The 26,945-nt window shown below is 36.7% G+C and overlaps 1 protein-coding gene across 1 annotated transcript in view; it reads left to right on the top strand.

Moving 5' to 3' along the window:
- LAMA2 (laminin subunit alpha 2) overlaps positions 1 to 26,945 on the top strand; it is a 290,911-nt gene that overhangs the window by 6,217 nt on the left and 257,749 nt on the right. The window contains exon 4 of the mRNA XM_075707711.1: positions 17,273 to 17,515. Coding sequence (XP_075563826.1) covers positions 17,273 to 17,515 — 243 coding nt within the window. The remainder of the gene's footprint in view (positions 1 to 17,272; positions 17,516 to 26,945) is intronic.

The raw sequence follows: 26,945 nt of genomic DNA, 5'->3' as shown, positions 1-26,945 counted from the left end.
TGAGACATCTGTGTGCATCCATACGTACAATTTTATTGTTAGAGATCAAACTTAGTCTTAACTTGGTCCAGAACTCAGAACTTCAGTAAGGTTTAATGAAGAGGAATGCTTGGATTTCTAGTTTTTTGTCCTTTATTTCTTGTAAAAAAACTGTCATCGAAATGATCTGATGGTAAAAATTCTTTCAAGTACCTTGTATCTGTGACACTGAAGTACTTGGAAAGCAGTAGTCTTTATACCTGGAAGAGCCTTTGAATCCTGGAAGAATTAGTAGCATTCTGGCTTTGGAGCCCTCATTGTTACTAGCAGAAACAATCCTACATCTGTGTCTTTGGCCTTATATATGCAAAAGTATTTAATGCGCATTTCTCTTTCAATCAGCAGAGCTAAACCTTTTTATGGAAGTTTGAGTTTAAGCTCCTGTGCATTAAAAAGTTTTGGGTTTTTTTAAATGTCTTTTAAACTTTCAGAGTTATTAACTGGTTTGCCTTTACAGCAAGGGATTGTGCCTCTTGTTGGCTATGATCCGTTAATATGTGAGTAGCTCTTATGCCTTAGAACTAAATTACCAAACAAGTTTTTCATCACCCTAGTGATTTTACTTGTGTAGTTGTTTAGATCAGGTCTGCTAAACTAGGGCTTTACAACTTCTGTTTTTTTCTGCTATGTCAGTGTCTAGATTGTCATAAGCAAATTTGTGCACTTCTGGAAGTTTTGGGGTTTCTAATATACTAAAAGCTAGCAACTACAGGGTCAGTGACTATAATGAAGAAAAAATATGGGTTGTTCTAATGTATTTAAAAGGCTTCTTTGTATGCCAGTTGACAGCAGTCTGAAAATACTGCACTGTGTGTTTGTGGGTTTGGGGATTTTTTTGTTTGTTTGTTTGTTTGTTTTTAATGAGACAAGGCTTGAGTATGAGCCTGTTTCTTTCCCATGTTCTCTTGCTTATTGTTCAAAGAAAGCTTGGCAGTCCTTTTGCAGTACTAAGGCTGACACCTTCTCTTAAGCCCATTCAGTTGTATTGGCTGCAATAGGAGCAGTGTTGAGGTTCCCATGTATGTCAGACAGGTGGGATAAGACCCTGTGTCGCTACTGGTGTCTGGCACACTCTTTATTATCTGAGTAACGCATGTAGTTAGGAATGCATGCTGTGTTTACTCACCACCTTACGTGAACCGAACAACAGGTTCGTTCCCCAAAGGGGAAGTGAAAGGTAGAGTAGCAAAAGGTGTATTGCAATTTGCATGGCTTTTAGACAGCTCAGTAAGAAATAAGAATTGTTTGGATTTCGAGGAGTATTAGGAGCTTTTGTTTGCTTATTTGTATATTTTGTAGACACAGCATTGTAGGCTTTATTAAATTAGTCGGTAAAATACGAAATTTCTCTTCCAGCTAGTGTCATGTGTCGTAGTCACTATGAATGATGAAGGTCACCAGATATATTTGAGACCTCGCTTAAAAGAAATACCAATCTTTACCTTTGGCTTACAGGAGATTCAGTAATTGATATGTTTGTGTTGATAAATTCTTGCTTTAAGTATAAAAATGCTTAACTTCTTTTTGTGAGAGAGAAATAACAAATGACAAATCTACAAGTAATGGACTGAAAATTGCAGGAATGCATTAGTTTGTATATTATTACTGGTAATTATGACAGTACATAGAATGCTTTTAGCAATCCTAATTTCATGAAAAAATCAGGAAAATAATTACAATTTCTTAATTTATATAATGCTTGGCCTTTTGGGGCAGCTACATATTTTTTTTACTTTATTGTGCAGTGTGGCCTTATCAAAATGATGTATACTAGTTAGCAATAACTAATAAACTGAAGAAGTAAAATATATTGAACTTTAGAAGGGGTCAAATATTACCAGTGAGGCTGGGAAAAGTGCAGTATTTTTTTTTTTTTCTTTTCTCCCAACAGTTGAGGTTTGCCATAATATTTATAAAAGATCCTTTATCTATAATGGCAGCTAGTTTTCTAATTCATGAAAGTACGTTTGAAATTTGTACCCCATCTATTATAAAAATATATGAGTTGAAAACTGGAACTATTTGGTTCTGAGCATCTTTGCTAATTTACTCTTAACCCTTCACTTTTCTTGACTTTTTAGCCATTTTGACAATCACCATCTTATCTATTTCACAAGAATATTATGGAACACCATTTGTAGATGTACACGTGAAATTATTTTTTACAGTGCTTTTCATCCAGCAAGTGCACAGGAGGTCAAAATATGAATGTAGATTTATTTGGGAGTTGCTCACGTGAATTTAAATGGAGGTTAAAATGTGAGGTTGAGCTACCCTGGTTACTGAAAGTGAAACTGCAGATCTGAGTTTAGCAGGGTATGTTCATTGGTGTGCTAGGTTGTTGCATCTATGAAGCACTCACAAATTACCAAGAGAACCTGTCTTCTGTTCTGCATCTCTTAGTCCTGCTGGTTGTGTAGGGTCTGTGGTTTCACCTTAAGAGTGGTGGGCAGTTCAAGTGCAACAAAAGTAATTCAGGTCCAATAAATGCAATGTTTAGCAGGACAGAAAATAAACCGTCTCTTCAAGAAGTACAGAGAAGTGAGTTGGCAAAACAGAAATGCTTAGACTTCCAGGGAGAACATATTCCCTGTACTCATGGTATCCCAAATCCTCAATTTTAATTTCACAGTGATGTGGAAGATTAGTAAAGTATTGGCAAATACACGGGAAAACCAGCTGGCAGTTTGAGGTGAGGTGGTCAGCCCATCTGTCTCTGATTTCTACACACATCAGGACGCTTTTATTAACAAATTCCCTGCTGTTGTGGGGAACAAGGACATTGGAAATACCCATGGTATTGCTAAGATACTTGTGCCAGGAGCATATTTATGTGGGGTTTGATTTTTAACTATATATTTTTTTAAATGGTGCTGGAGTATTTTATGTAACTTGTAGATGTGTGGAACTCGGGTGGACCCAGAGTTAATGTTCTGGCAGAAAATTCTGGACTTAGTATGTATATCTTAATTGCCTGAGATTGTGGAGAATCAGTTCAGTGTCCAGTAATCCTTTCCAGGCACGCATTTCTGAAGAAAAAGAAAGTAGTTGATGCTCCTCAGAGCCTCGTAAGATCTCATAAGGTGCAGCTCATAAGGTGCAAGAGCAAGAATAACTGATTAAGCTATGTAGTTGATTTCTCTGTAAAGCAATTGCAGTTCATCAGTTTTAAGTTCCTTAAGCTCTGATAGTGTCCAGCTCTTTCACTTTGTCTTTTTGTCCTGTCCCCTGCCCTCCTTCTGTAGGAAGGGAGGAAGGAGTCTAAAAAATTGTGTTCTGACTCCATATAGAAATCACTGCAGTCCCACTGCAGTCTTGAAGTGTATTCCAGTACTTTTTAGAATGTAACTTTTTAGACTCATGGACTTTCCTATTTGAGCGGCACATATTATACTTTGGAAAGTGGCATTTCTGAAACTATATAGAGAACTGAATAACTGGAAGTAGGAGAAGAATGCTTGACTTGCTCAGAAGCATTTTGAAAAGCATTTACAAAAAGCAGACAGCAATATTCTGCTAATGCTAAATTAATTATTTTGTAGCTCTGTGTTGTCCAAATATAATTTCGATGGAGGATTTTGATCTGGTTTTGAAGGATTTCTTTGTTATTTGATTGACTTTAATACCCATGAGCACACACACATGAAATACACACACGCACATGCACGTGTGCATGGTCACAAACATGTATCACGTATCCTTAATCGTGATATTGCTAGGAAGAGGAAAAGAATTGCAAAACTGCGTGATTGCTTTTGCTTTCTCTACACAAGGTTGTACAACTAAGTGGCTCTGTGGCAAAAGACAGATGTGAGTGAACTAAGAAACTGTGACAAGATGAATGGGAGAGATTCAGGCTGGGACAGGGAAATAACAGGATAGGACTCAGACTAGCATAAAATCTCAGTGTGGTGGTCTGTGGGAAGAGCTTAAAAGGGAGGGAAAAGCCCCTTCCTATCAATGAAGGGAAACAGAATCTGTGTGTGCACAGTTGCCACCAAATTGAAAAAGATCATTAGGGAGGAAGAGTCCATGGACTGTGATTTATTGTTTTGTTACTGTGCTTTATAATTCTTGATTTGTTTTTAATTATTATTTTTATTTTAAAGCTTGAATTTTGGGTTGCACAATGTGTTTATACACCTGCTGCTATGCTGAGGACTACTATATGTAATGTGAAATGTGATCTACAATTTGAACATTTGGGTAAAATTTGAAACCAGCTGAGGAAAAAATCTGAATATTGGTACTTTAATTTTTCCTGCATTAGCAAAGAGCGTGTCACAGTGGGAGAGAGGGGAAGGACTTGGGAGAGGTCTGGTGTTTATTTGGTGCTGAGGACCCAGCTCACTTGTCAGGAAATTTACTTCAGACTAGCTCTATTCTGGACCATGGGCTGAATGTCCATTAGTAGCTAAAATGAATCAGGTATGTCTAAGCATGTTCTCCTGGCTTAGTTCTTATCTGAAGGGAATCCAGTTTGTGAGCTCCACGACCTATTCATGATGTGAACCAAAGCATGCTAAACTGGGGGAGCATGCTCCTTATCTGAGCTAAAAAGCTAATGTGGATGTACCCTCGTAAGCTCTGTGTCTGAACAGAGTCCAGATTTTATTTTAAGCCCATCAGATGCTACACACACCAAAATGGTTGTATTCCCCCATGTCTTAATGCAATATTGCTGACCTTTGTTGGGGGAGAAGGGAAGTGTGAGAGAGGAGAAACCTCCTGCAAAGAGACCTTGCTTGTGGGACCTTCCATGTCATTTGCCCCTTTGCTTTGCCAGTATGACTGTGCTGTGTTGATAGCTATTTGAAGGAAACATTATTTTCAGCTGTCAGTTCCCTTGCTGTACAACATTAGCCAGATCCCTTGGGGGAACACAACTGTCTTTCAGAAAGTTCATCACTTAGACAGTTACACAGCAGCAGAGGTTGCATGTTTGTTAGCCAAGGATGACTTGAGGCAAGCGTGACAAGTACTGTGTTGCAGAACCACACTGAAGATGTTGCCCAGATGTGTGGCCAGACTGAGACAGGTTACCTGTTCATAATATGTTTAATTTAAAGAATGGCTGCTTTTAATGAAAGATTATATGAGCAATTAAATTCTTATTTCCATCACCACTTCTCTGCCCACTTTTGGCTTTCTTCCCTCTCCCTTCTAGTGTTTGACTGAGGAGGTTACAAGAAGATTACTATAGGTTGGACCAGCTTGGAGTACTTTTGTAATCTCAAAAGTAAAGCCACCCTTTCTGACTAGCCATTTCTTTGTGTTTCTAGTAAATGAGATTGCCTGTGTTTCAACACCCCTTCCAAAGCCAGTCTGAAAACACATCTTCTAGGAACTGTGTCATATTGCAAATTAAGCGGCAGAGACCATGAATTTACTCAGTGTGCATCCCTGTCCAATTTATTTTCTTCTTAAAATAGAAATAACCAGATTTTTGAGTCTTGAGCATTTAGAAGTTGTTGCATGATTTTTGGATTCTGGAATCATCTCCCTGTTGTCTGGTTTCAAAATAACTAGCGGAACCTGTTGTGTGGGTCTTTGTCTATACAGTTGAACCCCACAATTTGATCCAGTTAAACTAATCCTTTAGGGAATAACTGAAGTCAGTCTTACAGACACAGTGAAATACAAGGTAAATTGGATTATAAGATATTTCACAACAACATTGTTTCTTTTAATACAGATTTATAGGTTTTTATTTTAACTAATAAGTTTACCAAACAGTGGCTAAGGAATCAGAATGTGTTGAGCAACGGGGATGCAAGAACCAGATTGGTAAAATTAAGTGCTGGTTGGTCTTCATATGTTAAATTTGTATATATGTCCAAACATTTTGCTTAGGTTTTCAGTTATTTTTTTTTTACTAACAATTATGTGCTTCAAATGTTTGAGATGCTTTCAAAACAGTTTCTGTAAAGCTCAAAGCTTCCCTTCATCCCCAAACCAGAACGTAATTTAACAGAAATGAAAATTAATACAAACTGAGAATTTTCACCAACAAATTCCAGTCTGTTTTGTCCATCTTCAAAATGTTTGTCTAAAGAGAGAAATATGAACAGAAGCAAAGTCTGTTCAGACTGTAATGCCACAGTTCCATGGTTGCTGTTCCCCCACATCACATCCCCCTGCCCAAACGGGCTAAAGGGAGACATTCCTGTCTCCCTTGTTCTGGCACTAGCACTTGTGCTGCCATGCAGTGAAACAGATCAGTACCTTGATACTGAAAACTACATCTTGTCTTGTTTTTGGGGGGTTAGGTTTCTGCCAGATCAATTTTCTAATTTGGCTTGCTGTGCGAGGCTTTAATGCCAGCGTGTGGGAGGGGGTAGGAACATATTTCTGGAGGTGGTGGGGAAAACAGTTCCGCCCCTCTCTGGAGCAGCTGGCACTCTGCACTGGCTGCAACTGATTGTAAAACTTCAAAGTATAAAATCCTAATCTCTGAGCTACAGTTCGTGCCTGCAACATAGAGCTGTCATCCTGAATATTTGGTTTTAGTATTTCTTGCACATGCATCATTCTGTTTTGAAATGTAAACATTTCAGAATTCAAAGCATTAGTTATCTCTCTCGCAAAAAACAAAAGTCCTAAGTCCAGTTCTGTGGCTTAGTTATACCTAAGTGGTAGGGAACGGTTAAAGTGACAGCCCCAAAAAGATGCAAATAAAGCCATGAAAATAAGACCGTGGAACTAATATAAAAAAAAGAATGAGATCTGTTCTGCTTTATTAAAGTCCCCAGCCACTTTTTACACATGTAACTGGGTGTTAGCTTTAATACTGATTTTTTTTTTTAATTTCTTTTTTTTATTGCCTTCACAGACTTGAATCTGAACATTTTAGTAATTCCCTTAATTTCTTTAGTTTCACAGTTTGCTGGTAATGCAATAATCAGATATCTATAGGATGAAACAAAGAATACTTTGCCCTTCTAATATTCTTTTTAACCAAAACAAAACTATTGGTTTTGCAGTTAGTTCATAATGAAATGATTTGAAAAAAGCAAAAAGAAAAAACAGAAAACAAACAGTGAGGATTTATAGCATACCTTCCTAGAAAACATAATTATTAGCAATTGTGAAAACAAACAGAACTGTAGTAAATATTTTGACATGCCAGTGAACATTTTTAAGAACTACCTGGTTTATATACTATTAGCAAGTGTACTTCGTATTATGTCGCTTTCCACCTGGCTTTCTCTTCGTGGGAAGGAGACAATATATGCACACTGGTAGCAGATGTCATCCAGGGCTCAGTTCTTGTCTCAGAATAAAGTTTTCCACATTGATATCACTCAGACAAAAGCCCGAAGAAGAATGAATGACCTTTTTCCTTAGCTAAGGGTTGAGAGTGCACCTCTGTGCCAGCCATAACTCCAGCAGAGCCTTCTGCATTAAGCTTTTAGATGTTCTAACAAACAAGTGTTAGTGAAGTTACTCAAGCTGACTTTTCCGCAACATTAAAAAAGGAAGTTTTTCATGAGTGGTGCAATAATACATGGAGGGAATACTCTTCAATGCATTCTGAAATGCTAAGGAGTCATTATCGTCCTGAAAGATCAGTTGTAATACTCACCATATAAAGTGCTGCTAGCTAGGTTGAGTAGTTGTATTAACAATAAATCTCCACAGGATTATTTTGCCCAATTTTTTTTATGCTCCCCACTAAATCAGACCATAACTTTATTGCTCTGTGGTTACTCAGAAAGATTTCTAAGCAAGCAAATCCTTTCAGCTTCAGTTCATAATACACACTGACAAAGATTTAAAAAGTTTTGAGAATTTATAGTTTTTCTTTCTGAAGTACTTGCCTTACATTTTCCCTTGATGGCTACAATAAATATACATACCACTTTTTCTTTTCTTATTTTGGCTTTAACCAAGAGAGCTATTCACCTTTCCATCCTTAATGTAAATAGTTTCAGGATATTGGTCCTAAGTACTCTATGATAAACTTTGAATCCGGAGTGACGCACATGTTCTGACATGAATATGAGGTTTCCTTCTGATTTTGTACTATTGGCAATTCTGGTTCTAAAGAAAGTCACAGAACCTGGGAGAATGGTGGCATGACAAATAATGGGGTCATAGGAGTCTCAGTCTTGAACAGATTTTGCTCTCCTTAGTGAAGAAGTATGTTGTCATTGAATAGTTATGATGAATAAAAAGCTAAGTTGAAAAAATGAGTTTTGCAGCTGACAGTTGTGGTCATGAAATAGTGCTTCTGTTGTGCTAGCCATTTATCACAAAATTATTATTGAAATGTAAGGTCTATGCTACAAGATGGGCAACAAGATTCTGTAGTACACATGAAAACTGTGGTAACGGAAGTACAGCTGAATATGTGTTAAGAGATAGGGTATTAATTTGGTTTTTGTAAGGTTTTTTGTGTAAGTTAAGAGTTAGGGGAGTAGGAGCAACTCCTAATAGCAAGAAAGTACCTTGTCATGTGAATGTCATGTAGTGCTTTGCAGCGTTATGCCAGTATTTATACATATGATGATAAATATGCTTAAGGTTGTTTTTAATTGCCTTTTGTTTAAGCTAGAAGGGTGTAAAAGTGTTCAGATATCAGTATACAGTACAGGGTAAAATGCTGCCTCTCTTAATAACATGCACAGTAGGTCAGAGCTTGGTCAAGAGCATTGAATCTGAATTGCCAAGAGTTCTTCCTCATCTGTGCAATGGTCTTGATTTGTTGGTGGATCTAAAACCACTGTAGGAAAGAGTACTAGTGGTAATAAAGTAAGTGTTTAAATAGGCCTTGAATAGCCCTCAGGGCTGCATAAAATCATTCCTTGTTCTGAACAATGAAGAATGAATACACATATATATATATATATTCCTTTCATTGAATCTATTGATGGTAAAATTATTCTCTCTCTCTCTCTGTGCTCCGTGAAGTCCATGTACAGCAGGTCACATTGTGGAAACATGCAGAGGTTTGCTTGTCAATGATACAGTTTAGACAGTCAGTAAAAATAATCATTAATGTAGCTCTTTTTGTTTGATTTGGACTAACGTGGACTAAGTGACTGAAAAATTTTAGAGAAGGGTATGTATTAGATCTCTTCAGCTACAAAACATGGAAAACCAGACTTGGTCAGAATATACAGCTTCACGGTGAAGATGAACCTTTCACTTGGTTGTGAGTCCTAATGTATTATGTCTTCTAATTATTCATAAGTAAATTCTGATTGTAGAAGGGGGCTATGAGATGGAAACATAAAATTACTCATCTCATAATTCACTTTTTATAGTCCATATATCCCTTGTTATGCCATATGGCAACGTATCCACACCTAAAGTAGTTCTCAGGATAATTTAAAAAGTATTAAGAACTAAAAGCAAAAATGAAAACTGAACATGCATACGCTTTTAATCTGGAAATCAGGTTTAGAATCTCATTTCTTTTCCATTTTCCTCTTTCATTGTGTATGTTTTTGAAATTTCCAAAGTTTAGTGACATGAGACAGCTTAGAAACACTGCCAGAATATATTTTTAAGCCTTTTTAACCACTATCACGTTTAGCTAAAGAAATGAAGCGTGGTGTATATGAAAAGAAAGTGAAGAAAAGAAATAAGCAAACAAGAGGCTGAAAATATTTTGGAAAAAAGTCTCTGGTTTTTTATTTGAAAACTTCAGTTACTACTTTATTCATGTTTTCATTATTCAAGTTGTTCATACTTCACAGTATTTCCAGATTGAGATGGAGAGAACATTGTGTCATCTTCAGGGAATGGGTATAAATTAGTACATGCCTATTTCATATTTGGATCAATGTTCTTAACCTCAAAGAGCTTACGATCAAAATCAAATCAGAATCCTAGGTCCTCACGATGATGCCTCTTATCATACATTATATATGGTGAATAACGTCCTTTTTCAGAGAACTCACAGTAAAAGCTTGTGAAGGTTTCAGCAGGAAAATGTTAAAGGTTTGAATGTTGATAATGCAGAAGATGCTCTATGCTAACAGTGCAACAGTTTCAGATGTTTGTTTGTAGCCCTCTCTGCAAGGTGGGTAACAGATGTCGCCTCACTAAATAACTAGCATTTATTTATATACTTTTTAGCACTGCAGAAAAGATCATTAATTTCACATTGATAAAATTAGTGCAGCGTGAACTTGCTCTCTGTTGTACAAAAAGGAAATCTGAATAACTTCAACATGATACATCCCAAGGTCCTGAGGGAATTGGCTGATGTAGTTGTTAAGCCACTCTCCATCATATTTGAAAAGCCATGGCAGTCAGGCGAAGTCCCCAGTGACTTGAGAAAAGGGAATATCACACCTATTTTTAAAAAGGGTAATAAAGAGGACCCTGGGAACTACCAATCAGTCAGCCTGTAGTGCAAGGTGTCCTTGCTTAAGGCAGGAGGGTTAGACTAGATCTTCAATGGTCCCTTCCAATGCAAACCATTCTATGATTCTATAAGAAAAGTAAGCATTCTCTAGGAAAAGTAGATTCTTATGTGCTATCCCTGTGTCTGACTAAATAGTTTTATCTATGTTAAAATTAATATTCTCATTATGGAATTAAAATGTAAAGACTTGGTATGAGTCTGTAATAGGTGAGGACATTGAGAACAGTTTTTAAATGTATAGGTTTCAAGGTCTGTGCATTGTAGAACTTTTAAATGGAGTCTAAAAAATGGCTGTGATAGTTTTTTTTCTCAAGCTAGATGAACAGACAGGTCACTGAAATGCAGCTGGTGAGAGGACACTGCATGGAAATCTCACTGAAAGAAATGAGAACACTTTACCCTGGGTACACTGAACACTACTGGACTGAGGCTGAGCATCTGTTCTTGGATCAAGTGAAAAAAAAAAAAATTTTTTTTGTGTTTTAGCACCAAAATAGAAGAACCACCTTTTCTGTTCTTCTCTCCTATTGTCTAGGTTTGAAGAAGAAAGGTTTGAATATTGGCATTTCCATCAATTTTCCTTTGCTCACCATACTCTCACTCCATGGAAAGAAGTGATTAGCCTTAGGAAATAAAGAGAAAAGAAATTGCTTTCTGCTATTATTTGAAAGCACTGTGAAAAGAAATTACTAACTGTAGACCTCAATTCTGGTGTACACTAGGCCAATGATGAGCAGCAAAAATGGTCAACAGAAGGCAGCTATTCTTTTTGAGGCCTTCACAAACAACTGAGCAGTGGGTAATGGAGAAAGCCAACAGAGAAAATTACAAAGAACAAAGTTGACATTGCCAGAAACTTTACAGGTACTGGCTCCCTCCATTTGGCTTAATGTATCTTAGATATTCAACAGCTGGACAACTTGAGAGCTTTACAGTTTGACATTTTATAAAGTGCACTGTTTTAATAGACTTTGCCTTTTTTTTTTTTAAATGACACAAGTTATAATCATCTTTTACTTATAACATGAGCAAAAGTTGAGAGGTATTAATAAAGGATCTATTTTTCTCAAGGAGAAGAAAATGTTCTTAAAGGAACCTGCAGCCTTTCTAGCAGTTATATACAGGGGAGGGAGAAAGCTGGGATTGTTGAGGTATTTTTAAATTGTTTTTTTAAAATGCATGTTCTGCAGGTATTAACTGAATGGGACTGAGCATTGTACATGAGTGAATTTTTGTCTAACTAGAAAGGTGGAAGATTTCTAACTGAAACTTGGCTTGATTTGGAGAAACCCACCTTAGAGCTTTTCAAGGTTTGCTACGGTAAAATGTTTCTCAGTTTTTCCCACGAAGTACTGTGGACATCTTATTTTGCATGACACTCATAGCTACAATTTTTCTGGGACAGATGATGCCCTGCTAGCTAGTAACCAGAATTGTCTGCAACACTGTGGAAAAAAACCTCCTATGTTGGAATCAGGTGTGTGCATCTTTCAGCCCAAATTCCCCATCTGGTAGCAGCATTTCAGTTGGAAGCAGCTCAGATGAGGAGAGACATTGTCATTAGAAGGCAAACTGCAGCATGGCGGGGAGCTGTTCAGCTCTCTAAACTGGTATTAGCTGGATCCTGCTAAGCATCTTTTTTTTTTTTTTTTCCCATGCCAACATTTTCAATTGCAGAATTTCTAACTGTGAGCAGAATGTTTGAAACCATGGACACTGTCTTTGAGGACAGTGGTAGAAAAAGATACATAATAGATGGTCATTTGAGGAATCTGGAGAGCTACTCCATTTCTAAATTAGGCTTTTTCTCTGAGTTGGATATGAGACGAAAATGAGAAGGTTAGTTGTTCTTAAATAGCCAATTGTTTGAAAATTCTTGCATCAAAGCTGTCTACTCTTTCATACATAAGACACAAACAATAATCCATAACAGCATATGTGCATTGAAATGTGACTGACCACATAGAATTATAAGGAGTTGATATCAGCCTCTGAGAACAAGAGGAGCTGTTTCTCAAACTCACAAAACCTGTGTGCGCTTCAGCTCATTAGCAGAAGTAGTTGGATTTGGTCTGTTCCATATCTTCAGCCTGTCGAAGCAGAGGCTATTCCAAAATGAAAAATAGTGCAAATGTGATATTTAATTTGAGATGCGTGATGTTTTACACACTGCAAAAATGTTCCTGCTCCTGCTTTTCTAAATGAGTTGTACTCCCCTGTAGCCAATAACCCCCACTGGCTTGTGGAGCGTTCTGAGATAGCTTTCTCAGTTGACTCATCCGGATGGATTTTGCACTGGGACAAGGGGTATCTGTAGTGCTTCGCTGTCCCTAACAGCACTTCTGAATGTCTGGTTAAATAAATCTATGGGATGTTTAAGGCCACAAGTTTCAACAGTATTTATGCCAGTCTGTAAGGAAACAAACCTGTGCCCAAATTCTGCACTCTTCTCAATAAAATGTTTACTTGACCACTGAACTGAATAATAATCAACAACATAATATAATTACAGCAAATAAGTAGATACACAGTTTACACAAGATTGCTGATGGAAGCCTCCATTAGAGCTATTACATTCTATTGCTGGGAAAATAAAATGGAAATACTTGTATAGGATTGTGTGGTACTGTATTTTTTTCTCTGATTTTATACTGACTTACATGAACGGTTTCTAACTGAAGGATTTATGTTTTAAGTAGAAGTGCAGGTGGGAGTCAGACACAATGAGATTTCCTGCTTCACTAGCTAACCCTATGCAGATTAATGATTCACTTCAGCTCTATCTGAATAATATTAGTGTAGCAAATTATCCTGTATAGTAGGATGCACTTTTCTATGTCTTATGAGGCATTCATAAGAAGATACAGTGCTATAACTTATGGAACTGTTCCTCACAATATGTGCTTCACGGATCTCACTGCTGAGACAATTACCAGTGAAAATGAGACCCAAGACTCATTCTGTTTCTCATCTTGAGGATTATGTTGTCTATAATTTGGGAAAAGCTTAAAGGACTATTTAAACTATTTCCCTCCCACTCCCATAATTACACTATGGTCACATGAGCAGACAAGTAGAAAAAAGTACCAGCTGCACTTTGGCGGCTCTGTTAATGGACTATTATGTGCTACTAGGCAGCTTGGTATTGCTCTGTTTTCACATTTGTATCAGCAAACTTTGGTCTCCAGGTGACATTGTATTGGACTTGTACAAAACCAGATGTGCTCTAAGGTTGTACAATTATTACAATTGACAAATGTCAGCCTGTTGATGCTATCTGAAAAGTAAACCAGGCATGCTCCATCAATTACCCTGTGGGAACAGGAGCTCAGTATTACAGTTTACTAGGAAACTTGTCTCCAGAAAGCTGAGCAGGTTCTCTTTTTTTTTTGATTGTGGAAACAAATACAGGAAAACTCAGTGATACATTAGACTTTACTGGTATTAGTATTCTCATGCCACTAAGCTCTAGCTGGTTGTATTATAGTAACTGGAACACCATTTGCTAAGCAACTCTGCAATAAAAGAAGGGTTAGCCTTGTACCTGGACAAAGACAGCTTTCCAATTGGTCGGAAAGTCAGTGTTGCTTCCATGACATTGACTTGCTTTGGGCATTATCATACAGCTGCCATTAATTTTAGTCCATTTTTCTGCACTAGTTGCTATTGTCAACTTGTTTAGAAAGCACATTAAAGCATGGAATACACTATGCTTATTGTCAGTGTCATAGCACTGTAATGAACTGGTAATGACTAGTGTAGCTCTCTAAGCTGGGACAACCGTCTTCCTGATTCATGCTAAAGCTCTACAAGTCTGGTTGTCCCTGAAAGAAAAAGTGTTTCTAAGAAGCATGGACTAGCATCCTGTACTTTCTTCAGCGTAGCCTTAGTGAGAAAGATCAGGAATAATACCAACCAGGGCATGTTTTTGATGCATGTGCTCGCTCATCTTCCCTTGACTGCAATTAGCATTAACAGCCTACCAACGTTTAAAAATTCTAGTCTTTAGTTCCAACTCTCTTTCTCTGCCCAGGAAATAATTTTGGTTTATACAAAAGAGTATTTCAGTTCCACTCGTGAATAGAGATGTGAAGGGGAAAAGAATGTTTCACATGTCAGTGGGTTGCAGATAGCTCGGCACTGTTGCAGAAGCCACTACAGGAACTCTCAGAGGCTAGAACAGTAGTAGTAGACTGGATCAGGCCAAAACCTGTAATTGAGTATTAGTTAAAACCAGCCCTTTGTGTGTACTCTTCTATTTACATTAACAAGCTTTTTTCGTTGTCAAGTTTAGATTAAGAGAAATAATGTTCACCCCGCTGTGACCTGCAATATACTGTTTCCTCTCCACTGCTTTTTTTATAAAATTTTGTTGCAGTTTGATTTACAAAGTATGCTAAAAATAATCAAAGCCAAAGGTATATAATAAATTGCAGTCAAACTGTATGCTATCCCAGAAGATAAGAAATGAGACTTCAAACAAATCTTCAGCAGAATGTGCAGGAAATGTTATTGAAATAGGGCTCTAATTTGAGAAGTAACTGTAGAAAGTTTCACTCTCCCACACAGCCTAGTGTTTCAAAGCAAGCAAACAAAAAAAGACTTCCTGTTGATTATGCCTCTTGGCCCCACAGAGCCAATGCATCCAAGATGTTTGCAGAGCTAAGTGTTATTTTGGCTAAAGGTAGTATTTAAAATGAATCTTCTGTGAAGTTTTGCAACTTTTAGGACTTCCACAAAGGAAACTGTATATGTACACCTAAGATTATGAATTTATTTTCAGCTAATGTCCTAAACCACAGATCTTCCATGGTAGAAACCCTAGCAATATGTTTAACTTTAGTTGTTATCCATCCAACATATAAGGAATAGTCTTATTATGAGAACTTGGGGTAAAACACTTATTTAAATTTTTTTAGTATTTAATTTTTTTTAAAAAAAGTATTTAGAAGTACTCTAGAATGAAATCTCTATTCTGAACGGCTGGAGATGTAAGAGTTTATGTGGTTTGAGTAGATCATGCAGGTGTAAAAACAATTTACGTTGTGCATTGGATTCTTTACTCATGCAAAGGACAATGTACAAAATAACTCTTGATAAATTAGTTCCTTAAAATATAGCTGTTGCTCATTACCTCCCTTAGAAAATAATAAATAATAAATAATTAAACACTCCAGCTATTTTCTTTCATTTCAAAGAGCTTAACTGGGGGAGAACAGCTTGAAGAGGTATATTAATGTTGTGTTTTTCTCTGTTTATCGTAAACAGTATTGGTGACACTGATCCAGTATAGTTACAGTTATAGTTATTTGTGGCCACAATGGCATATATCTATAAATGACTTTAAGAGAGGAAAGGGTATTTGTGAAACAGGGGACAAGTGACTGTAAGATTGCTGTTGAAACAATGGAATGAAACACAGGTTTTTCCTTGTCTCTGGAGATTTTCTTTTATGCTGTTGAAGAAAAATATTGGTAACTTGAGATAATCCTCCACGAATGCACAGTTACACACGTTTTTCAGGTGGAAATAAATACAGCCTCATCCACTTCTTATTCCCACTGAAAAACTTTGGTTGTTAGTGATTTGACTTCCTGCCTGAAGCTATTGTGGATCTTACTATGTCCTCAGCATCTACAAAGAAGGGAGGAATGACAATTGGAGATAAACTTTTTCTTTACTTCCATCATCAAATATACTGTAGTACTTGCAGCACTCTGCCACTTAACATAATTTCTATTTCATAATACTGGTGGTTATTAAAAACCCAATTTGAGTCTTCTTCACGTTTCTTTCATCAATTACTGTAGAATCTTCTTTTACCAGCGTTACTGATTATCAAAGCATTCACAACAGATTTTGTGTGGAGTTAAGTCTGAATCATGCAGCTTCTTTACAATGACTATGTGATACTGAAAACATTAAGTATTAAATAACACTGTTCTCTCTATGACACCCTCTGGCATCCTCATGTGCAGACTCACAGCACTGCATCTTAAAAATATTAACTTGCTATATGTTCTGCTTTTCTAATGGAAATAGCTGTTTCCTTTCCTTAGCTTCAGTCTACCTCTGTAGCATGTAGATGTTACTAGGTTAAAAAAACTGAACTGAAACAACACTGCATCACTAATGTATGCCATTCTGCAATTGCAAATGTATTTTTTGTGGCTTGCATTCCAGCAAGCCTGTAAACAGAAATAAACTTTGATAAATCAGTTGAATAGGCAGGTGAAATGGACCATAATGAGCATTGATTACATGCTTACATTCTGTTTATAGTGATATTTGATGTGTCTCTGTCCTATAAAGCTTATTTATGGCCACAGTGCTGAGTCATGTGATTGAAACAAGAATGTTTTATAGAATGATTTCAGCATAATGTGATTACCTTTCAATAGCTTAAACCTATGTTTTTTCTTAACAGCGATAAAGTTGTAAGAGTTTGGCAACTCTTAAACATTGCAGAAAGTATATGTCTATAAATACACATACAGAAACCAACCCGCTTCTACAAATTGAAAATACTTGAAAATAAACTTTGCAAATGTTTGGCTGAAACTGCAGCATAGCAATTACCTACTAAATTATGTGAAATTTAGAGTGCTTTTTAATTCTATTTTCAAAGTCTCCATTGGCCTAGTGCAACTAATCTTTTTTCAGAAACGTTAATGGATAATTTATTTCTGTAGTTAAAGATTTTCAATGGAATCTGAGGCCATACTGCATTTTTAGGGAAAAAAAAAAATCAAACATTATTATATTTACTGTTCTTAGTTTGGTACCTATTAAGAAATCAGAATGAATTTGTAATTATGTATTGACATATATTTTAATGATTCGGTTATTTTTCAGATTTTCCAGATTGCATATGTTATTGTGAAAGCAGCTAACTCACCTCGACCTGGGAATTGGATATTAGAGCGTTCGCTGGATGGTGTAGACTATCAACCATGGCAGTATTATGCTATCACAGACAGTGAATGCCTGACACGCTACAACATTCATCCCCGTCCTGGAACTCCATCCTATATAAAAGATGATGAAGTCATATGTACTTCTTATTATTCCAAAATCCACCCTCTGGAAAATGGAGAGGTAAGATCAGATGTTATTCCATGCACCGTAACCTGGCAGAAAAAACCCCCTTTGCTTAATTGGTGAATATCTGCCTTGAGTAGACAGAGGGTTTTGGTATGCTTGAGAAATGGGGAGGTAATGTATTTGCAATCTTAAAAAACTCATCTTAGGTGGTCCTATATAAATGCATACAAGGTACACTCTAATAAGCATATTCTACAAAGTAAACCAAGACGTAGAAGAGTTATTAGGTAGAAGTAGTCACTAGTACTTTCAGACAACTTTAGGTGCTTGAAATATGTTCCTGTGTCATTTGTGAACAAAGGTGAGAATACTGGGAAAAATCATGGACCCGGTGAAGTCATTAAAAGACTTTTCAAAAAAAAAAAAAAAAGTCAAAAGTTGCATTTTCAGTCCCTGTGTATAAGCTAGGATGTTAAATGGTAATGATTTTACTCGGAGTTTAATTTATTGCATTTAAGAGCTTCTAACTGACCCTCTGCCCCTGCATATATGTATTCATTCTTCTCTGGTCAGAGGCCTCTGCTATTTCATCGTGAGTCCAGGCACATGAACCAGTCATTTGTTTTAACTGAGGCCGTAGAAGAGATGCGGTGGAGGTGAGCATGAGGATCAGTTGTTGAAAGAGCAAGGCAAATGTAACAACTGTAGCTGAAAATACAGTATTTTCAGCCACTTAAAATGAAGAGAGGGAAAGCCATATGTACCAAATTCCAACAACTGTATTTTTTTCACAGATTTTTTTTTTCCAACACTTGCTTTGCACACAACTTGGTAATTCAAGGAAATAACGTGACTTGAATGTGCACTGAAGTATTTATTTATTTATTTACAGATTCTTTGATGTCTAATGATGTTCTGTGAAATTTTAGCCTCCATATTTATCCTTCTGTTGATTTTTTCTGTTCCACTTTTTAATGGCTTATCTCCATATAAAAAGGTACAAACTTAATCTCTTTTGCTCCTCTACATGCAAAACAACATTCACATACAAAATTGTTAATACAATTATTTTTGAGTACTGGATATAGATAGGTATAGTGTGTTTATGTTCACAGGAAATTTCCAATGCCAGCTGCAAAAATAGAAAAATACAGCTTTCAGTGAAAATATCCTGCTGATACACTTTAAAAAGATGTAAGCTTGGATCTAAAGGAGTCCCGTGTGAGTTATCAGATATGAAATCAGTTGCACATCTAGGAAAAAATCATCACAAGTACTTTGTGTTTGTAGTTGTATTGTTTGTAGTTGTAACATTTGAATGGATATTTGTTCTTGTAAAATCCAGCAGGAGCAGATGAAGTGATATTAAAAGAAATAGTGCATACATATGTGCCATGTTTTCAGAATGTTTCCAGCTGGGTGCTTTTTGAGGGGTGGACAGAACATGAGTTAGCAGTTTAGCACTTGCAATAAATTTTACACAGTTTCTTTGGGAGAACATGTCTGCACTGAAAATATAATGCCAAAGTAATTATTCCAATAATTAATTTAATTTACATTGTTCAGTTTCTTTGATTATCTAATTCTTTTGCAGACAGATATTGATTCCAGTAGTCTGCTGTCCTCTTGGTTAAGCCAGTGCCTCCTTGTGTTCTTCATTGGCTGAGTTAAACAGCAAAGGGCTTTTATTCAGCATGCCAGTATATAACCATGACTTGAAACATTGGCTTAACGCCTGCGGAATTGATTGGAACTTAATTCCAATTTTAAGTGTGCAATTCATAATTTTTAACTTGGCCTGATGTGCTGTAATTGGTGTTCTGTCCTGAAGCTAGTAAATGACCAGCATCTGATAAACAGTTTCTTTAAATGGGAAGATGACTTTGAAGGGAGGAATGCCTCTGTTCCACTCCACTTGGAAAAGGGGAATTGTTAGATACAGGCATACTCTATGAAAGGCATATGATTTAAACTACCCTAAGTTAATCTTACTTACTAATGACTAAGTAGTCATTAGTCTGAGATGTGGCCCTAATAGAGACCTTTTTCATTTCATCTTGAAATGAAAAGCCTAAAGTTTAACTTTTATAGTGACTGGAAGAGTATCATTCCCATGAATTAATCAGCTTACATTACCAATATTATTTTCATAAGTAAAACAGTAGTTTCATCTATCTGAGTAGCTATAGACTACATTATGAAATATGTAGCATTAACACAGAATTAACCCAGGTTAATTCTTTTCCTGATTTCATCAAACATGTAACATGAAAAATAATACAATTCATACCAATATCAGATTTTCTTGCAGTGGTGTTGTAGGTGGTATTTGCCTGGCTCCTCGTTTTTCAGTGGAACTACATCTGCGTATAATTTATTTTTGTTTCAGGGTAGGACTTTTGTTCTATGTATCAGATATTACAGACATTTTGTAAGACTGACAGAGTTATGAAATGTACATTAAGTACCTTTCCTTTGCTTCAAAACCCAGGAGCTATTTATGCACACCGTCCTGGTGTACACTCAGGAAACCTGATGAAGTGGAGAAGGAGCATAGGTTGGCAAGCCAGTTCCAAAGCCAAATCTACATCTATAGTTAAGTTAAAACTTGTCATCTTAGAAAAAGCAGAATATGTTCTTTTCGTGTATACTTTCAAGAACATTTTAGTCAGTGACTTGCTGGATTAGAGTCTTTCCAGAAATGTTAATTCTAAGCAAAATCTTTTGGGCATTTAATAGTGTCACTATTTACACCAGTAATAGTCTCTTGGCCAATCACAGAATTAAAACCAACAACTACAACAACAAGCAAACAAAAACCTCATGTGATTTATCTCCAGGTCAGTGTAACTAGCACAAGTGTAAGTTTGCTCAGTCAAATGTGAATAAACAAGCTGTAGACCAAGAATTATTTACATAAAATAATTTTATTGAATATTTTCGTGAATTAATGTAAAATTGCATAATGACAGCTTCTGAATGAAAAAACTTCAGAAATTCTCAAATGAGGAAATTTCTCTAAAAGTGTAGATTTGAATGCAGAAAGTTTGTTAGCATCCCAGTTTCCATACTGTCTAAGATCAGTGATACCTGAAAAAATCATAGGGAGACCAGAGTGTCTCTGTATCACACTGGCAAAGGTAGACTTTTAGCATTTGTGTTTCTGATATGACATCATAAATGTAAATGCTAAAGTTTCCCAAAATAGTATTTCAAAATGAAAAAGCAAGTTCCCCTGTCTCAGTGTCCCTACACCAGAAAAAGAACTGAAAGAGATCAGTTATATTAATGTTACTCATTAACTTTTACTGAATTGGTGTTTCTTGCTTTAATGGTAATTTTTTTTGGCACTAGCTGAGAAAGAGTCGTTTATGTAAGGGTTAATAACTGGAAGGATGAGGCTGCTGTTTTCAGGTAAAGAAGAATGCCTACTTTGTGACATTTTCATCTTTACTTAAAGACCATATCAGAATGGTATTTCTTTTTTTCTTTATTTCCTCAGATGATCATTAGGTTGAGAACTAAAAATTAGTGGGTTACCATAGTGATTTTTGCTTCATTTCCCTGACACAGGAGCCTTTGATGTTTACATCTAGTTTGTACCTTTTTTATTGAAATCGTTCTTCTTCTGCTAGACTACTATTTGTGTCACAGCTTCTTTACCTTGATGACTAGGTGGATGCAAGGCTCTGAATGTTAACTTTCAGTGTCGTAGGCTTTTTTTTTTTTTCCTGTGAGATGTATGAAGATTCCCTTTAGTAAATGCTTGTTTGAACTAGCGTGTATAGTATTTGTATTTTGATACATGGGAATCTTTCCTCTTGCAGTTGTTTCAAAGCTAGACCCTCTGAAGACTTCAGGTGCACCAGTTGATCGCTGTAACATGTTAGGAAAATGTATGTCTTTTCATAGAAAATGACACATTTTACCTGACCTGTAGTTTGATAGGAAATAAAATAGGAGGTTACACTTAGAAAAAGCATTCTTCAAACATACATAGATTTAGAGTATTTTGCATAGGCTAGGAGAAAATACTTAGGTCAAAAATAATTGGTTTGTTGTTTCTTTAATGTAAAGTAATTGTGCAAGCAGAGATTGAAAATCAAATCCAGTGAAGACAGTGGGAGAAAGGTTTAATTAATCTGATAGAAAAGCATTTGCTTTTACTAAGAAGTCAAGAAGAAAAAAACCCTCATATTCTGGGAAGCATTGAGTTTCTCTGCAATGAGGCTTTCTGAAAATATAAAAACTAAGAGGAAGGGTGTGAATTTAATTCCCACCTTATTAAATCTTGATTGGAATAACCAATTGACTCCTTGGTCCATATTAGTGTCATCACATAGAGTTTTGACAGAACGTTGTTTTTCAAAAATTATAATCATGCTTGTTGTGAGGAAGGTATGTAAACTTACAAGGAGAAGAAATCCCTCCCTCTTTGAGGGCAGAATCTGTCTTCAGAATATGCTGCCTCAAAGGATATTTCTGCAGTTGAATAGAGTTTAGGTTACACAGAAGTTACAAGTGCTGAGCATTATTTGTCAGTTTGGTAGGCAGATTTAATATGAAAAGGAGGGATTAAGAGAGCAGAAACTGAAGTGGCTATAGATGAGGAATACTTTTTCTTCAAAAGTGTTTGTGTGTGTAAGTGTGTGGGTGTAGCCAATAGAAAAATCTCTTGACAGGACACAGAGATAACACTGGTCTCTTTTTCAATCCCAGTTGCCCCTTACCAGAATTATCAGATGCAGGGTGTTCACCTGAAGTTCTTGCTCAGGGTAGTATTGCTATCTAGTTTCTACTTTCTGGTTATGTAGTCTGCACTTGCTCTTAACCTTGTTGTAGAGACGAGATCAACATGACAACAATGTTGAAACCCTTCCTGATGTTTTTGACTCCTACCCAAGACAGAGACAGGCTAGAGATTGTCTTATACTGTCTGGCTCTTTCTTCAGGAATGCATTCAGCTTACCTTTTTTGTAGTCAAGGAGGAAGGGAGTTGAGAATATTAACAATGTCAGTACTAATGGAGAGTTGGGGGCAGGGAGTGAGGGCAGTGGGGGAGATGAGTTAAACATTCATTTATCCCAATCCTTAATGAAAGCTTTTACATTTATAATTATTTTTTTGTATCTCATACCTCCCCATCACCAAATACACTTATGTGATTGTGAGGTTTTTGGCTTTCCATCACATTGTTACTTGTTTTGTTGTGTTTCATATTTCATGGAAGAATGAAACTGAGTTGTAGATTAGCTGTATCAGGATGCTGTGAATATCACTCCCTGCTAATTGCTGCAATACTATTTTGGTATCATGAGAAGAAATCCATAAATGTGTCTCTGCCACAAATTGTAACCCATGAAGAAAGCCATACATTTGTAATAATCCTAATGAGGCAATGCAGACATGAAATTTCAGGATTCAGTAAATATTTCCTTGTATTGAATAAGAGAAACAATCTCTAATCCTCCTGTGTGAGATGCTTTTCATAAGTTATTTTCAGTTGCTGAGAATGATCTACCTTGACATTTAAAAGATCAAAAAATTGAAAGGTATCAGCCCTATATTTGAAGGAAAGTAATCTGATTCTAGAAATGAGAATGCCACCTAATTGCAGTATGTGTAATTGCAGTGTACCAAATTTCCAAGATGGTTGTCTAGATGCTTCAGATCAAAACACAGCCCTGGGTGTTGCTTGTGTCTTTTCAGCAGGTGGCATTTGTGAAGCAATCGATGTGACTGTCAGACAGTTGATATAACTATATCGATAATGACTATGAGACTATTATTAAGGAGGTAATATAGTTGCACATCTGCTACTTAAACATTTTTGAGTAGCACAGCCCAAATGAACTTGTTAAATGATTAATAATTAAGTGTTAAAGTACTGGGTGGTGAATTACTTCAACAATGTCAACCTTCTTTCAGCATTACATTTACCATTTAGACTTAACCAAAGTAAAAAAAAAAAAAGTTATAGCCACAGAAGAACATGCAGTATTTTTGTAATACTGTTTTTTAATAAGTAAAGCAGTGCATGAAAATGGATTTAAAAATAACTTAGATATTAGAGCTGTATTTTATATCCAGTACTTTTTCAGCTCATGGGATTTCCTCATCCTGATGTGTTCTGCACTTTTCATACTGTTGGCGACTCCATATTCCAAATACTTTTCCATCCTTACCTCAGACCCCTCTGGAGTTCTTGCATTCTTAACATCCTTTGGCAATTAGTTCCATATATCTGGTACCTGTTGTACAAAGATTCACCTCCTTTTGTTTCATTTTACTTGGCTACCACTGGTTTCATTTGATGAACTGCAATTCTTGTACTGGAAGATTTGGTGAGCAGTCAATCTGTAACCACTTTCCTCATGTCATTTATCATTTTATAGATTTCTGTCATATTTTTACTTAAGTCATCTATTTTCCAGGCTGAAGAGTGCTACTCTGTTCTGTTGAGTTTTTTATACGGAAGATATTAATTGATTTCATCATCTTCTTGGCCTTCTCTGAACTTTTTCCAGTATGTATATGCTCTTTTTAAGATGAGGTGACAGTGGTCTTCAAGGTGTGGGTGAACCATGGATTTATAGTGGTCTAATTATGTTTTCTACTTGTGATTTCCTAAAAGCTTGCTTCTGCCTTACTATTTTGGATTGCTGCTGAGCATTGTTCCTCACTGAAGTCTAATGTTTTCTCTAGGAAAAAATAATAAGGGTATCACTTAAAAATATGACTAGCTTACCCCTACATTCTGTACCACCTCTGCCTTACTGGCTTCCTTTCCAACTTCACGTGTTAAAATTCCCACTTAGTTTCCTTTCTGTTGCTGATCTTTTAATCCTTTTTCACCTCTTTATGATGTCTACCTACCAGATTGTATGTAATTCCTCCCTAATTTTTTTGTTTAAGGTAATTTTTGCTTCAAATGTACTTCTTCACCTTATATAATTCTGAGGCTCACTTTTCTCACCTTTCCTACAGTTCTTAAAGGACTAAGATACCAAAGCAGTGAATGAAGTGCAGATATTTGAATAGATAGACAGATACGAGTATTTTGTGCTAGCTAAACCATTTGAATAGACGGTGTCATACCTCACATGTCTGTATAAATATCATCAGTGTGATTCTACTGACAGAGTGATGCCAGGTATTAAATCGAACTTCTATATATCTTCTCTATTTCCTCTGAAAGCATATGGTGCTCATGTAGTATTTGTGCAGGCCTTTACGAGAGTTTGTTAACACTTCTGCAGCATGAAACCTTAACCTTGTTCTGTCTAAGAATTCAGCGTAGAGAAAGGTCATGTCTTTACAGTGGGAGGGGTAGTACTAACAGATCATCTTAGCAAATTTCCTGAGGGGGAATGAATGTCTGAAGACATTGATTCCTGAGCAAGAGAGAATACTAGGCAGTAGATTGAATTGGTGAGGTCTCACCTTGAACACTGTGTGCACTTCTGGCCTCAGAGGGCTGTGAAGGTCCTTGAATGCATCCAGAGGAGGGCAAGAAAGCTGGTGAAAGGGCTGGAAGGCATGTCCTCTGAGGTGTGGCTAAGGACTTTGGGTTTGTCTAGTTTGGAGAGAAGGAGGCTGAGGGGTGACCTCACTGCTCTCTACAGCTTCATGAGGGGGGGACATGGAGAGGGAGGTGCTGATCTCTTCTTCCTGGGATCCAGTGATAGGACGCATGGGAACGGTTCAAAGCTGCACCAGGGGAGGTTTAGACTGGATATTAGGAAGCATTTCTTTACTGAGAGGGTGGTCAAACACTGGAACAGGCTTCCTAGAGGGGTGGTTGATGCTGCAAGCCTGTCAGGGTTTAAGAGGCATTTGGACAATGCCCTTAACAACATGCTTTAACTTTTGGTCAGCCCTGAAATGGTCAGGCAGTTGGACTAGATGATCACTGTAGGTTCCTTCCAACCGAAATAGTCTAGTCTAGTGTAGTCTAATTCAGCTTCCTCAATTCTTTTTTTTTTTTTTAAACCATATCTATTGTTAAATGAAAAATACTTGGCAATATTTTCAGAAAGATACTAACACTAATAATGTGCTTATGAAGGATTTCTGAGATGACTAACTGTTGATCAGTGTGCTGCATAGTGTTATTTCCATGTTCACAAAGGTAAGAATTAGAGACCGAAAGACTTTGGCAAGAGCCGTCTGTGTGAACAACAAAGCCTAAGGTTCTCTGAGTCCAGATGCTAGCCTTTAACAAGAAAATTCTTCCTGCCTACTGTGTGGTCATATCCAGCACTAAGGCTGAGGCAGTGGACTGACAGGGAGGGGAGTTATGGTGAAAATTAAGTAACCTGTCTCCTTCCTTTTCCACAAATGAGTTTTCCTGTCACTGTTATTATAGTGGTGAGAATGATACTGCAATGAAGGTGATGCTTCAGTGCTGCTCCTTCAAATGCTTAACCTCCTACTCCTCCTGTGACGGTAGCTATGTAAGTGTGAGGTCAAAAAATAAAATACTGTTTCTGTGGTAATAAAGGCTAGTCTGTATGAGCATATTCATTAGACTTTATTTTGTTCAGTCAAGTTGGACGTTCAAAGTGTGTGCTAAACATGTAAAGAAGAAAAATAAACAGAAACAAGTTCCTTGATAGTAATGTTTTGTTATTTTGTTCACTTGCCATGCTACTTGAATGCTAGTACTCTGTCCCTTTTTAAACATGTCTCTGTGCTGCATGTCTCATTTCACTTTGAACCCCCCCCACTTCCCAGTAATTTGCTGTTTGCTGAGCTAGCCTCAGACCAATCATGCCAGGAGCATTGAACTCTGCTACTTCCCAATGTTTTCTTGCTAGTTTTCTCCTCTTCATACCATAGTGCATGTCCTGTTCACTGTAGTCTCATTGGTTAACAGAGAAGGAAGGGAACAAAAAGAGATTTACAAATAGACTCTTAAGTCCATTCTCCCCACAGCCAGATTTCATCCTTTTTCACTAGGAGTCTGAGACTGTCAATGCTAAGAGGCCAGAGGGTCAGAATTTTCAGAAGTACTCAAAATTGAAACTTACTCAGTTGCAGACTGAAAATTTTGTGATTACTTTTTTCCTAATAATGAATGATACAGATGCTACAGTGTTTCTAAAAAAATATTGCATAGCAGTTTTTGGATTGCAGTATTGATACTGTCTTTATAATTCCTATTTTTAGATTGATCCTCTCAGCTCCTAACACGCATTCAGCATCTTGTCTTTATTGTGAAATCATTTTCTAGAATCTGAACTGTCAGCTCCCCTTGAGTAACAGTGATAGGTTTCTTTTCAATAGCATAAGATGTAGAAAAAGCATCTGTACAGCAAAAAGTAATGCCCATAATCTCTCTCTCCATGCCCTCAGCTGCAGTCACTCTAGGCATTTCTCATGAGCATTCTAAATTTCCATATATTTGATGTGCATCTCTGTACGTTTCCTTAGAGTATTTGTGGATATGGCATATGTTGTCTTGTACTAGTATTTTGTTGAT

The sequence above is a fragment of the Pelecanus crispus genome, chromosome 3 (assembly GCF_030463565.1).
Source record: "Pelecanus crispus isolate bPelCri1 chromosome 3, bPelCri1.pri, whole genome shotgun sequence".
Lineage (NCBI taxonomy): Eukaryota > Metazoa > Chordata > Aves > Pelecaniformes > Pelecanidae > Pelecanus > Pelecanus crispus.
This window is presented reverse-complemented; position numbering and strand designations above follow the sequence as displayed.